This window comes from Hipposideros armiger, unplaced genomic scaffold (assembly GCF_001890085.2).
Source record: "Hipposideros armiger isolate ML-2016 unplaced genomic scaffold, ASM189008v1 scaffold_664, whole genome shotgun sequence".
NCBI lineage: Eukaryota > Metazoa > Chordata > Mammalia > Chiroptera > Hipposideridae > Hipposideros > Hipposideros armiger.
Genome location: NW_017732014.1, coordinates 972,170 through 986,163, shown reverse-complemented (window position 1 = coordinate 986,163; position 13,994 = coordinate 972,170). Strand labels below are relative to the sequence as shown.

General features: G+C 49.6%; 1 protein-coding gene across 1 annotated transcript in view; it reads right to left on the bottom strand.

The window, feature by feature from the left end:
• CLPTM1 (CLPTM1 regulator of GABA type A receptor forward trafficking) overlaps positions 1-13,410 on the bottom strand; it is a 30,202-nt gene extending 16,792 nt beyond the window's left edge. Inside the window, exons 1-3 of the mRNA XM_019626324.1 lie at positions 13,175-13,410; positions 7,404-7,516; positions 135-258 (exon numbers count right to left, since the gene is read on the bottom strand). Coding sequence (XP_019481869.1) covers positions 135-258; positions 7,404-7,516; positions 13,175-13,246 — 309 coding nt within the window. The 5' untranslated portion in view covers positions 13,247-13,410. The remainder of the gene's footprint in view (positions 1-134; positions 259-7,403; positions 7,517-13,174) is intronic.
• Positions 13,411-13,994: the final 584 nt, after the last annotated feature.

The window sequence follows — 13,994 nt, the reverse complement described above, 5'->3', positions numbered from 1 at the left end:
ACCCAGAGTTCCTCAGCCCCGAACCTGTTCACAGACTTGACAGTCATCACGGACTGGGTCACTGCCCATGTCACTCGCACACACCTTCCCCTGAGTGCTCGTCTCCAGTTTCTGGCCTCCTAGCCAGCACTTACCATTAAAGTGTCTTTGGGGAACAGGTTGCGGCTGGCGACGCGCGGGGCTCCTCCGGGGCCCACCTGATCCTGAGGGGCCTGCCCTCGGCGGAACCAGCTGCTGATGGCCCAGATGATGAAGATCCTAGGGAGGGAGGCAGGGCAGCTGGTGAGTTCCCAAGCCTTTCTTTCCAACATGGGTCCACCTGACCACCTTCTGACTCAGCACCTGCTGAGGCCTGACCCAGGGCTGGTGACCAAATAGGGAGGGGCTCTTACAAGGCCATGTCTAGAGAGAGGCCCCAGATGCCACTGTTTGCTGTGTGGGGGGCCTGGCACTGCCTTGGTCTCTGTGCAGACCCCCCACGCTGAGGCCTCCAGGAGCTCCTGGTGGCCATAGGGCTGCAGGAGCTTGGACCCTCAAACCCTCACACCTAGGAAACCTACTGTCTCAGTCTCCTGGAATCCCAAAGTGAGACAATCCTAAGAATCTGGAATCCCAGCATTTTAGAGGCACAGGACCTTACAGAGAGCAACATTTCAGAACTTCAAATGAAAAGTGGAGAAGCAGATACTAAGTAATAGGTTGTCCCAATTTTTAGTAGCAATGGGCTAGGTTATTGACACCAACTCTCCAGTTGGAAACAACTTGGAAAAGCTTAATAAAAATGAATACACTAAAAATATCAGTATTGGGCCAGTCGAGTGGCTTAGCTGGTTAGGAGCTCAGGCTCTAAGCAACAGGGTCGCTGGTTCAATTCCCATATGGGCCGGTGAGCTGCGCCTGAGCGGAGCTGCCACTAAGCTGCCAATGGGTGGCAGGATGGCTCAGTTGGTGAGAGCACGTGTTCCTAACAACAAGGTTGCCGGTTCGACTCCTGCATGGGATGGTGGGCTATGCCTACCTGCAAGATTGAACACAGCACCTTGAGCTGAGCTGCCCTGAGCTGCCCACAGGCAGCCGGATGGCAGCTGGGCTTGGAGCTGGGCTGGCTGCGCCCTCCACAGCTGGGATTGAGGGACAGCAGCTTGGCTGTTCCCCTTTCCCAATTCCCCAACACTGTTCCCATTCCCCAATTCCCCAATAAATCTTTTTTTAAAATCAGTATTAATTTTATATATATTATATATCTTGATATAGCAAGAATACATACTGCTCAGATGTTCTTTTTCACATATTTTTAATTCACTTTACTTATGAACCTATGTAAATGTACTATATTCTTGAAAGCACTGAAGATGGATGACTAAAGCTTTACTAGGCAAAAACTGAAGGGAAGATTGGAATCCAAAAAAGTAAAGGGGCACCAGAAGCTTCTTTTTGTGAAAACTGAGGACATTTGCTAGGTATTTTGATAGGTGATAGGAATGCTAGCCCAAGGCCCACACAAGGTAACCAGAGACCTACCCTGCGAGAAGCTAAGAGCTCATAGGGCTCCACACCCAGGATGAGGGGAAGCAGGCATGGCCCACCTCCTCAGGAGTTGCACACCAGGTAGGCACGGCCAGAGCCTGGAACCTGGTGCAAGAAGACCCTGCACCAATAATGCCTCAGGCAGCCAGTGGAAGCAAAGCAAGTCCTCTCTGGAGGAAAATATGTTCATTCTGGGCCTGAAATGATTTTTATAAATAATTGTTCAAGTATAATGATAAACACCCAGCCAAAGATAAACCAGGTGCACAAGGAAATAAGACACTAGGAATGAGAACCAGTGGAAACCAAAAACAATATCTGGGCCAGCAGAGTTGCGCGTTGGTTAAGAGCTGGCTTGGGATGCCAGAGGGCCCCGGTTCGGATCCCACATATGAGGGCCAGTGACACTGCCCTCTACAGCTAAGACACTGAACAACACCTCAACCTGAAGCTGGGCTGCTGTGAGCCGCCTTCGGCAGCGAAGGCTGCAGCCACTGCTGCAGTGGGTTGCCATGGGCTACCGTGTGTAGCCAGCAGCCGCAGTGAGCGGCCGTCCAGAAGCTGGCGACTGATCTGCCTCACCCGGGAAGAGCGCAATGATGGTGCCAACTTGGGCCAGTGAAGCAACGTTCTCCACAACTAGACTGAAGAACAAAAGGACAGCAACTTGTCTGTTCCCCTTCCCCCAGTTCCTCAGCGCTGTTCCCATTCCCCAATTCCCCAATAAAAATCTTAAAAAAACAAACAAAAAAAACCCAATATCTAAACTCAGAGCCACTGAACTCTGAAGCTTCCGAATTTATTATAAAACCCTCAAAATTTGTATTGAGAGAGCTTCAGAAGTACCATACTTAGAATAATACGATAGGAAAAAACAAGTAAAAACAAAATGACTCCATCTCAGCTAAAAGAAATACTGTCGAGTCATTTTCTCAATTTACAAAATTGAATCAATCTAACATTACAGTCTTAGAATTGTAACTGACTTGGAGGTATTTCCAGGATACACTGTTAAAAGAAAAAGGCAAGATGAAGGAAGGTGCACAGAATGAGGCTACTTCTGTGTAGTGATAAACTATTTAAAAACAACAAACCTGGGCTGGGGAGAGGGAGAAATGGGAATTAGTGTTTAACGGGTAGAGTCTCAGTTGGGGAAGATGAAAAAGTTCTGAGATGGATGGTGTCACATGATGGTAGCACAACAATGGAACTGTACGCTTAAAAATGGTTAAAATGGTACATTTTATGTTATTATACTTTACCACAACAAAAGGCCAAAAAAACCCCACATCAACCTGTATATGCACCTTTATATTGACATAAAAGCAGAGAAAGGTATGAAATGATACACATCAGACTTTCAAATGGATTCCTTTGCTTTAGGTAAGCAGGGGAAGAAACAGAGGTAAGCAAAAACAAAATAAAAAAAAAAGCTTCAAAACATAATACTGCCTTAAAAAATTTTGCATAATAAAACCAGCATGCATACGAATCAATATGTAAAAGGAGCGTCACCAATACTGTAATGATGAATAGCAGTTATCTTTAGGTGATTTTTACTATTTCTTTATGCTTTTCTTTTTGTGTTTTTTTAATGAACAAAATAAAAGTCCCAAAACAAAACTATAGCAAATGATAGTTGTTTCCCAATATCCATCTTTCCCTTTTCCCTCAATAAGAAAGCTCCTAAATTTTAGCTTGGCCACCTAGAATAAAGACAATTCTAGCCTTGTTAATAGCTGGGTGTGGACACAGGTAAAGTTCTGGTCAATAAAATGAAAAAACAATGTGTTATGTTGGGCTTTTGGGAAGTGTCTTTAAAGAGAAAGACTATCTCTCCTTGACTTCATCTTCCCTCCCGGAATGTGGATGTGATGGCTGGATCTTCAGCAGTCATCTTAGGCCATAAGGATAATGGACAAAACCTAGCAGCAGTGGAACAAAAAGCAGGAAGGAGTGTGGGTCGCAAAAGACTGCAGAATCCTGGTCTGCCTAGGTCCAGACCGGTACATGAGAAACAAACTTCTATTGTATTAGTTCAGGTCTCTCAGATATAGAAGCTGTGTAATTATTAAATGAACAAGTACTTATTAATTACAGGTGTAAAAAAATATAGCAAAGAGGTTAAATGCCCAGCCTCGCAGCTGCAACACCTGGATCTGAAGCCCAACTCTACTTACTCACTGTGTGACCTCAGACAAGACTGTTAACCTCTCTAGGCCTCTGTTTCCTCCACAGTTAAATGGGGATAACACTACCTAGCTTGTAGGGTTGTTTACAAGCAATAAATGCATTGAGATACACATGATTATATATGCAATGATATATATATATATCATCTAGAATGGAGCCTGATACATGCTCAGTAAGTAGAAGCATTAGTTATTATTGTTTGTTATTTTTATTATTGGAAAAAGGCATACAAAAAACTCTAGAACAGAAAAACACTAGGAATTCTAGTAAGGGTGGGGTGGCTCCCTGCTGGGCCCCAAACCATGCTGAAGGGCAGGATCAGGCACAGGGACTTGTCTCTGCCTGTAGAAGCCATGGAACCCTGGAGTCTGGGGTCCCAGGGGCCATGGCCCAGCTGAGCCTTTTGCTGCCTCCCCAAGAAGTCCCTGAGGCACAGGGCTGGGGAAGGTCTAGAACCAATAATCTCTGGGGATCCCCCCTCCCCCCCACCGCCTCTAAGAGGCTCCCATTTGAGTGAAGACGCCAAGGGAGAGTTTGGGAACAGCAGCTCTGCCCAGGCTCGGTGTATGGCCTGCAGGGGTCCCAGCCCCTCTGGACTTCCGGGTCCCTTTATGTAAACTGAGGCCGATTGGACCAGACCTTTCTAGAATTCCAGATCTCCAACCCCTTGAAGAACATCTGTGTGTACCCGTATTCCCAGAGTTTTGGGGACCCTCTCAGAGGCCTCGTGGACACTGCCCTCCATCTATGCATCCCAGGCCAGGAAGCCCAGTCTGAGGACACCAGGCCTACAGGGGACCAGCCTTCATCTAATGTGTTTCAACTTTCCAGAGTAAGTAAATCAAAGAGACTTGACATCCTCCCTCCCACCTCACAGAGGTATTACTTTCACAGATTCAGAAAAAATGTAAATATATGAAAATACATATAATGAATGCTCTCCCTCCCATCGCATCCATTTATCTACCCAGTTCCCATCCTACCCCCCTCTCCAGGTAACCACTGGTGTAATTTGAGGATGAGGTGAGAACCATGGACTCTACCCCCAATAAAGGCCCTTTTAGTGCAATCTGCTTGAAACTTCGGAGAGTTCACAGACCCCTGAAAACAAGCCCTGAATTCCATTTTAAAAACTCCAGATGAGACTCTGAACTGATGCTTGGTGCTACCTGGTTCCAAGGAAGGAGCAGGAAATTAGCCTACCCTGTGGCTGTATTAAAAACACTTATCTGATGGAAGTTCCTTTATGTACTCATGTGGAAAGATTTCTAAGATATATTGCTAATGAAAAAAAATCAAGGTGCAGAACTGTGTAGAACAGGCTACCTCTGACATAAAAATAAAGGGAAAGATAAAAATAATCTTTATTCATAGCTGTTTGAAGCATGAAAAAAAGAAACTGATATATAAGAAAATTCTAAGTCTCTATTGGGCATGGGGGGAGGAGGAATGGGGACAAGGGACAGGGGCTCCATAGTTGAGGAAGCTCGGGGTACACGTCAGGAATGACGGACGAGTGTCCGGGCTGAAGAGGGTAATGTTTCCCTTCTGTACAGCTTCTCAGTGTCCTGTGACACTCTCGGAGGACACCAGGCAGATGGGTCTGTCCCCCCTAGAATGTGATCAGTGATGGTGTCGAGGATTGTGGGCTATTTTTAAGCTGTTTCTCTTTACATTTTCCAAGGTGTTTTTTTTAACACTGAATAAGAGCAATCTGAAAAGCAATGGTGGCCAACTTTGAGCGGGTGCCAGCTCCTGCGCCCCCAGATGACACGATTCTCATGGAATCCTTCTGATGACCTGCGAGCTAATTGTCAGGATTCCTCTCGGAGGTGGAAACTCAGGAATGAGAGGGGCAGTCACCTGACCAGGTCACACAGCACAGAGGTTGAGAGAGCTGAGATGCCAGAGTGGGCCTGTGCTCTTAGATACAATTTGATGCTACCTGCCCCCTACATTTCAGTGGCTGATTCCATTTGAGACAAGCAGGCTGCTCTAAATTTTCCCCTAATTTGAACAACTGTGTGTGACCATCCTTATATAATCTTATTTAAGGCCAATTACAAGTATGTTTTTATAGGGTGACCACCAATATGTTATACTTCTTTGGTATTTTCTTCTTTATACTCTTCTGTCTTGTTTGAATTGTTTTGTTTTGTACAATAAGCATGTATTATGTATAAGTTTAGGGCAAAAAAACTAAAAAGATGGCATGGAAGAGATAAGTCACTGCCCTCCCAAAAGCACTGTCCCATTCCTCCTCAGTAATAGAGCCCCTGCTTTGCAGCAGGATGCTCGGTTTTCCAAAATAAAGACCATACTTCTCAGGCTCCCTTGCCATCTGGCCATGGCCCTGTGGGAACATTCTAGCCAAGGAGATGTTTTAAATAACTTGTCCTATAATTCCTTTTGGCCAATTAAGGGGAGGAAGTGACTGTCTGACTACATGGCCTGGTCTCTTGGCCACTTTGCAAAAATACCTCTCCAGAAAGAAAAGGAAATGCCCATTTTGCAGACGGGTAAACAAAGGCTCAGAGCAGAAAAGGAACTGTCACCAGGTCTAGGCAGGCAGGGACAGAACCCAGCCCCAGATAGAGACCCCCACCCGCCCACCAGAACGGGCCTCAGTCAGAGGCCAGGCTTAGATAGAAGGTAGGCCCTCTGCTCCCACTGCCCCGGAAAGACCGTATGAATTCACATATAAAAGGATCACCACCAGCCCGTCACAAAAGGACAGACGTATGACTCTGCTTAAATGAGGTACCTAGAGCAGTCAAATTCACAGAGACAAAAAGTAGAATGGTGGGTGCCAGGGGCTGGGGAGAGGGGAAAATGAGGAGTTAGTGTTTCATGGGGACAGTTTCAGTTTGGGAAGAGGAAAAAATTGTGGAGCTGGATGGTGGTGATGGTTGTGCAACAATGTGAATGTACTTAATGCCGCTGAATGTTACGGTTAGTTAAAATGGTCAATTTTATGTAATGAATATGTTGTGACTGAATTGTGTCCCCCCCAAATTCATGTTGAAGTCTTAACCCTCAGTACCTCAGTGTCTATATTTGGACACAGGACCTTTAAAGAGGTGATGAAGGTTAAGTGAGGTCATTAGGATGGGCCCTAACCCAATAGGACTGGTGTCCTTATAAGAAATCAGGACACAGACACACACAGAGGGAAGGGAAAGGCAAGGGAAGACAGCCATCGACAAGCCAAGGAGAGAGATCTCAGAAGAAACTAGGCATGCCAACACCTTGATCTCAGACTTCTAGCCTCCAAAATTGTGAGATGATGAACTTCTATTGTTTAAGCCACCCAGTCTGCGCTATTTGTTACAGCAGCTCTTGAATATCAATAATGTGGTATATTTTACCACATTAAAAAACAAAAAACAAGGGCCAGCCAAGTGGCTCAGTTGGTTAAGAGCTCACTCAAGAGTCTGAGCTCTGAGCAACAGCGGTTCGATGCCCGGGCCCGAGCTGAGCTGCTACTAAGCTGCCTATAGGTAGCAGGATGGCTCAGCTAAAAACAAACAAACAAAAAAACAAAAAAAACAAATCTATCATACAAAAAAGAAGAGGGAGGGCACTCCACCAATACAGTACTGATGGTCATCCTCAGTGGTTTTTCCCTTTCTTCTTATTTGGACTTTTTTTCAATGCACAAAACCAAAGCCACATCTGCTCACCTGAACAGCACGCCTTTGATGACCTGCCAGGCGTTGGGTGCTGGCTGGGGTGGTGGGTTCTGGGGCTGGGTCTCCGCCGGCAGGTCCCTCCCAATGCTGCCATTGCTGGTCACCTGCAGGGGACAGAAGCCAGGGTAAGGAGGGAGGATGTAACACCTGAGGCACAAGGTGTGTTTTAGGTACCACCCAGGCACAGGGATGAGCACAGAGCTGGCCTAGTCCAGCATCGGGGGTTAGGGAGGGGACATCAGAGCTGAGACCTAAAATATAACCAGTGGCCAGTGCACAGGAAGCAATGAGGGCAGCAGCAGGTACAGAAACAAAGGTGAGAGGCACAGGCTGACTCTGAGGACTGTCCATTGTTTCATGGGACCAGAGCCCAGGGTACAAGCAGGTGACAATGGGATACCATGAAGGGGTCACGTGGCAGGTGCCAGATACTGCCAGGCTTGGGTTTACCTGAAAGGTCCTTCCCCTGGTAAACAGTTCCTCAAGCCTCCTCTGAGGCCAGCCCTGTACGGGCCCATCCCTCCAGGAGCTCCTGAACCAGCAAGCAAGACAGACACAGAAAAACACAACCAGAGTGTGAATCACGCCCTGTGAGCCACACGGAGGTGTGTGCAACGAACACAGCACACACCTCCCCGTGGGCCCGAACGATGAACGTCTCTGTGTGGCAGCCAAGCAAACAGAGGCTCGGGGAGGCTAAGCCACTTGTCTGCATCACTCGGGAAGGATGATGGCAGCAAGATGACAGGGGAGTGGGTAGGCCAGGGTTTCCCAGAGGAAGAATCTTCACTCAAAAATAGAAGCTTGGAAACAGAATTTCGTGATGTCAAGTTTGGAAGGGTCTGAGATGGGGAAATTCTTTCTGCCCCTCTCCTTGTACCTGTCGACTCCCCAGTCCTGCCCTCTTCCTTCCTTCCGGCTCGGTCCCCTCATTCCTCGGCCTTTAAGAGGCAGGACCAGGACTGTCATGGTCACTGTCAGGTGGGAGTAACACCTAGCCTGGGGCCAGCACAAAGTAGGGGCTCGATGACCACCTGTGGAATCAACAAATGCTCCCTGAAGGGCTTGTCCTGAGCACCCAGGCCACCCAAATCTACCTGCTCTGGACCTCCACTGCCAAGGCCTCCCCTGCCACAGCCCCAAGCCCACTCCTCTACAATGTTCTCTTCTGTCGGCCTTGAAAGCCCCAGGAAGCAGGGACAGAGCCCCTCCCGCCCTCCACCCCAGCCAGATGGGGCTGCCAGGGAGCTGGTGGCCGCATCTGTTGAATGTGTCATTTGTCACCTCCTGTCCCCTTCACCAGCCAAGAGCTTTACCCTGTCATCTCCAAAAGTGTGGGACAGCGCTGTGGTAAAAGGTGGGGACTCTGGGGTCTGACAGACCTAGGCTGTGGGCCTGGTCCCACTGTTCCCAGCTATGATATCTTGGTCACATCACTTCCCCTCTCTGACCCAAGGGCCAGGCAGTGAAAATACCAGTGTGTTTTGTTCAGAAAAGATTTCCTTCGTGTGTTGAAAAAATATTTCCTGATCACCTACTGTGTGCCAGGCCCTGTGCTAGGTGGTGGGACCGGTGGTGGTGACACAGTTCTGGGCCTTGCCCTCCCAGAGCTCAGGATCTAGAGGGAAACACACCTGCAGAGCAGTAAACAGGTTAATTAAAAATGGTAAATGGGAAAAGTGCTCTGGAGAAAACAAGCAGGGGCAGGAGACAACAGAGGTAGGGGACAGGGCCCCACTTTGGACTGGGGGGTCAGGGAGGCCACCCCGAGAAGCTGTCTTGACATTAGGGTGAAGGGTGTGCTGCGGAGAGGGAAAGGTTCAGGGAAGGGGTTGGCTGGGGGCAGGCGAGATCAGACAGGCACAGGGTCCCCTCATTCAGGGCTGGCCCTGGCTCCTGGGAGCACTGGGGGAGGACAAGTAAGGTTTTCCAGCAAGCCTGAGCTGATTCTGGGTCAATAAATGGAAGCTTGAGGCCAGGCCAGAATTTGAACCCACATCTGGCTGGCTCCTAGGTCCGTTCTCTTACCCAAAATGGTGGACAAATTGGCTGGAAACCCTCCCATGGAAATGCAAATGAAAACTGCAATGAGATGTCACTTCACTAGAATGACCATTATCAAAACGATGAACAGGGCCGGCCGAGTGGCTCAGTTGGTTAAGAGCTTGCTCAAGAGTTTGAGCTCTGAGCAACAGCGGTTCGAGTCCCGGCCCGAGCTGAGCAGCCTCTGAGCTGCCAACAGGTAGCAGGATGGCTCAGCTAAAAAAAAAAAAACGATGACGATGTACAGTCACAAGTGTTGGCGAGGGTGTAGAGAAATTGGAACAGCTGTACACTGCTGGTGGGAAAAACAGAGCTGCCGCTTGGAAAACATGGCTGATGCTTAAAAAAGTTAAATGTCCTCCCGCTGAACAAACCAGCAATTCCACTCCTGGGTCTCGACCCAAGAAAAATGAGAACATACGTCCATGCGAAAGGTTATATGCAAATGTCCATGGTAGCATTATTCATAATAGCCGGAAACAACCCATATCTTTTGATGAAAGAATGAACGAACTGTGATGTACCTGTACAATGGAATACTACTCAACAGTAAAAGAAACACTGCGGGGCAGAGTGACTGCAAAAAGAACAAGGGAATGTTCTGAGGGCATGGAACTGCTCTCGGACCGGACTGTAGTGATGCTTGCATTGCACCACTGCATAAATGTACTAAAAGCCACTGAATTCTGTACTGACAACAGGTGAATGTTACAGTATTTAAATTACACCTCAATAAAAAGGTAGCTCTCCTGTGGCACCCATTTCCTTCCGAGGGAAGGCAAAGTCCTAACCATGGCCCCCAAGGCCTGGCCGAATCGGGCCTGCTCCCTGCCTCTCTCCTCCTACCCCTCTTCCCTCACTCACCAGCTGCAGCCACAACAGCCTCCTTGCTGTCCCTTCCTCACACTGGCACCTTCCACCTCGGGGCCTTTACATTGGCTGCTGCCTTTACCTGAAAGGCTTTTCCCCCATGCCCCTGCGTGGGTACCTCCCTCATTTCCTTTAAGTCTTTGTTCAAATGTCGCCTCTTCAGAGAGGTCCTCCTAGACTATCCTGTTCAAATTGCAACTCTCCTACCCACTCTCACTTCCTACTCTCCCCCACAGCTTTATTTCTGTCCATGGCACTTACTGCTATCTGACCCACTATATATTTTCTTACTTTTCTTACTCACTGTCCATCTTAGTCTCTGTCTGTTCTTCTACCCTGAAGCCCTCAAAGAGAACATGAGCTCCAAGAGAGGAGGGCCTGTTTTGTTCACAGCTGTATCCCCAGAATTAGCATGGGGCCTAGGCGGTAGTGGGGACTCAATACACATCAGCTGAAAGACTGAGTGGTGGAGCTGTGGGCCCTGAGTCTGAGCCCCCGGGGGAGGAAAAGGAGCAGGCTGGCCGGAGCATGAGACCACAGAGACCTGTCTAGACCCCACAGGCTAGGGGACAGTGGTGATGGCTGTGGACACAGCAATGACTAAGACACAGTTCCTGTTCTTGGACCTGCATGTCCAATCTCACACAGAATCCCCAAATACCCACTAAGGGGCCCAGGAAGCAGCTGAGGCCAGGAGGCTGGGCCAGAGCTAGGAGTGTGAAGACAGGCTTTCCAGCATGTCCTCACTGAGAGCCTGGATCCACCATGGGAATTCCACCTCAGTCCAGCCTCTGCCTTAAGAGCCACTCGTTCCACAAACACTGAACACCTGCTCTGTGCCCGGTCCTCAGCTGGGCAGTGCTGGGGACACAGTGGCGACCAAGACAGTACCGATTCTGCTTTCCAGGGGCTCCCAGTCCAGTGGAGGAGACAGACAGACAGTGACAACCCAGAGTGGGCAGAGCTTGGGACAGGGGAGCCAAGGGGGCTGTTAGAGTCCTGACCCAGGCTGAGAGGGTCAAAGAGGGTTTCCTAGGAAAGGAAACATCTGAGACGTGCAGAACTATAAGGATCCGCCAGGTAAAGAATGGAGAAACATATGCAAAGGCTACGAGGAAAGAGACAGTAAGGCACACTCCTGGAAATAAAAGAGCTTAGAGCGGCAGATGCTCCTCTCATCCAGTCATTCTCAAGCAGGGGCAATTTTGCCCCCAGGGGACGTTTAGTAATATCTGAAGATATTTTTGATTGTCAGAACTGGGAAGGGTGTGTATGCTATTGACATCTAGTGTGTAGAGGTCAAGAATGCTGCTAAACATCCTAAAATGCACAGGACAGCCACTCATGGGGAAGAATTAGCCAATCCAAAATGTCAATAGTGCTGAGGCTAAGAAATCCTAGTGCAGTCTGAAGAAAAGTCAGATCACGCAAGGCCTTGATTTGCTTAAGAATTTGTGCTTTATCCTGAAGGCAAAGGAAAACGTCTTGAAAAGTTTTAAGCAGAGGTGGGACAAGAAAAGAATGGAGGGGGCAGTCTCTGGAAGCTTAGGGCAATCAGGGCAACCTGAGTCCTGGTCTCTCTGACCACCTCCCACCCAGTAATCAACTGAAACTCACAGGAGGAAAGGACCTTCCTTCCGCAAGCCAGGAAAGCCCCTGAAGACAGGGACTGAGTCCTCTTTCCAGTTAAAGATACCAAACCAGATATGTTGGGTTCTATCACACAAATCTCATCCTGGTGTCCTCCCAGATGATATTATTTGCCCCTCCTCTTGGCTCCCTCAGTCCCTGGCACAGACTTTTGCCACCACCCTAGTCATCCAGGATTGTAATTCTTTACATGTCAGTCTCTCCTACACTACTGATGGCAGCCACATGGCTGTTAGCCATCTTTGTGGCCCATCAAGTGGCTGGCCCTCCTGTCCAACCTCTCCATTTACCTACCACTGGAGAAAAAAGGGCCCCAAGACAGCAAGGAACTAGCACAAGGTCACAGAGAAAGTCAGCTTCGTCCCCCTCTCCCAACCTGTGCTCCTCTCCCCTGTGCTGCCTCCCACATGTCAGTGACATCCCAGTGGGTGGGTCGATAGCACCTTGCTGTCACTCCATCGATTCCCTAAATGCCTGAAGGGTGGCTGCCTGAACTAGCTAGTATGTTCTGCAGCCTCACTTTCGTTGAGGCGGCAATGGATCAGAAGTCATCAGCACCTGGGCTAATTCCCCCATAGAATTAGTTTATGATAAAGCACACCTATCCTAGTCCTGACTACCCTGGGTCAGCAATGTCTGGTAACTGCTACATGGAATGGACCCCAACCCCAACCTGAGTGACCTTTTGCAAGAGCCTTAGTCTCGCTGTTCCTTGGATGCCAGTCTGTAAAATGGGTCTGTGAGCCTCCCCAGCCTAAACCCTTACCTGATTACCTGACTTTCCCTAGGGCTACAAAACTCCCAATTAATCAATCATTGTCCACGCGTCGGTCACTGCGAGAGAGATCCTGAACACCAGACCACGCTAGGAACGGTCTTGGGAGTCTGGAATCACGGAGACAGGAACCCAGGGCGCCTGGGTACAAATCTGCGTCCCTCCGCGCCACTGTCTCTGGCTGGAACAATGAGCCTGGTGGCCGCCCGGCGTGAGCGTGCAGGGGAACCAGCGCGCAAGAGTCCCGCTTCCCGCACTGTCTGACCTCCCGGGCCGCCCGGCCCCGCCTGGGCCCGGTATTCAAGGTCCCTCTCTGGGTAAGGAGCCCCTAATGCAGGGGATTCCGCGAAAAGGGACAGGACACGCCCCGTGGGAGGCCCCCCAGGTGGGGAAGAGCCCCTCAGGCCCCTCTCGGCCTCCGTACCTGACCGGAGCTGCCTCCCCCGGCCGCCACCACGGCGCTGCCGGCCCCGTCCGCCTCCTGCGCCGCCGCCATCTTCCCGCTCCGGGTCCCCGCCCCCGCGGCCAGCCCCGCCCCGTCCCCGACGGCGCCAGCGCGATCGCGCGAGATTTCACCCTCTGCCGGACACACCGGCCACCGTAATGGCAAGAGCACCTCAGCCACGCCTCTCGGGAGAGCCACTTCCGGCTGTGAAAGAACCACCCCGGCCACCGTACTCCCCCCTTCTAGTAGCTGGTTTGCTTTCACTTAGTGAATCCACTGCCTTCTCCAAACTCCCAGGGCTGTCTCGGCCAACATATGCGCTTCTCACAGGCTCCATTCCTTCTGCACCCTCTAATAAACCCGCCTCTTCCAGTTATAGGAAGGAGCGCTCTACGCCGTCCTGCCCTCTCGCCTCGCCGGTTCTTCGAGTCCTAGTTCTGTTCTATGTTGAACTTGCCCTCCCACCCGAATGCTTCAAAACGTTATGTTCAGCCACGTCTCTCCTGCATTTAAAGGAACTTGCTTGACTACCGTACCTAGATTTGGAGAGCAGGGCTTTTGGCCAATGCCCTCGCCCTCGGACCCCTTTTCCTAACGCGTGATAAAGATGAACTCGGACTTCAAGGAAACTGATTAGGCTGGGAGGTCTATGGGAGGAGCTGGGCTCGGTGAACTCTATGGTTCTAATTTCCTTTTCATAAAACTCTATGGTTCTAACTTCCTGTCTCCCTGCCTTAAATATCCTCCATCTTGGCACCCAAGCCAGACTGTGCACGTGACTTGCCGGGTCTATATATGT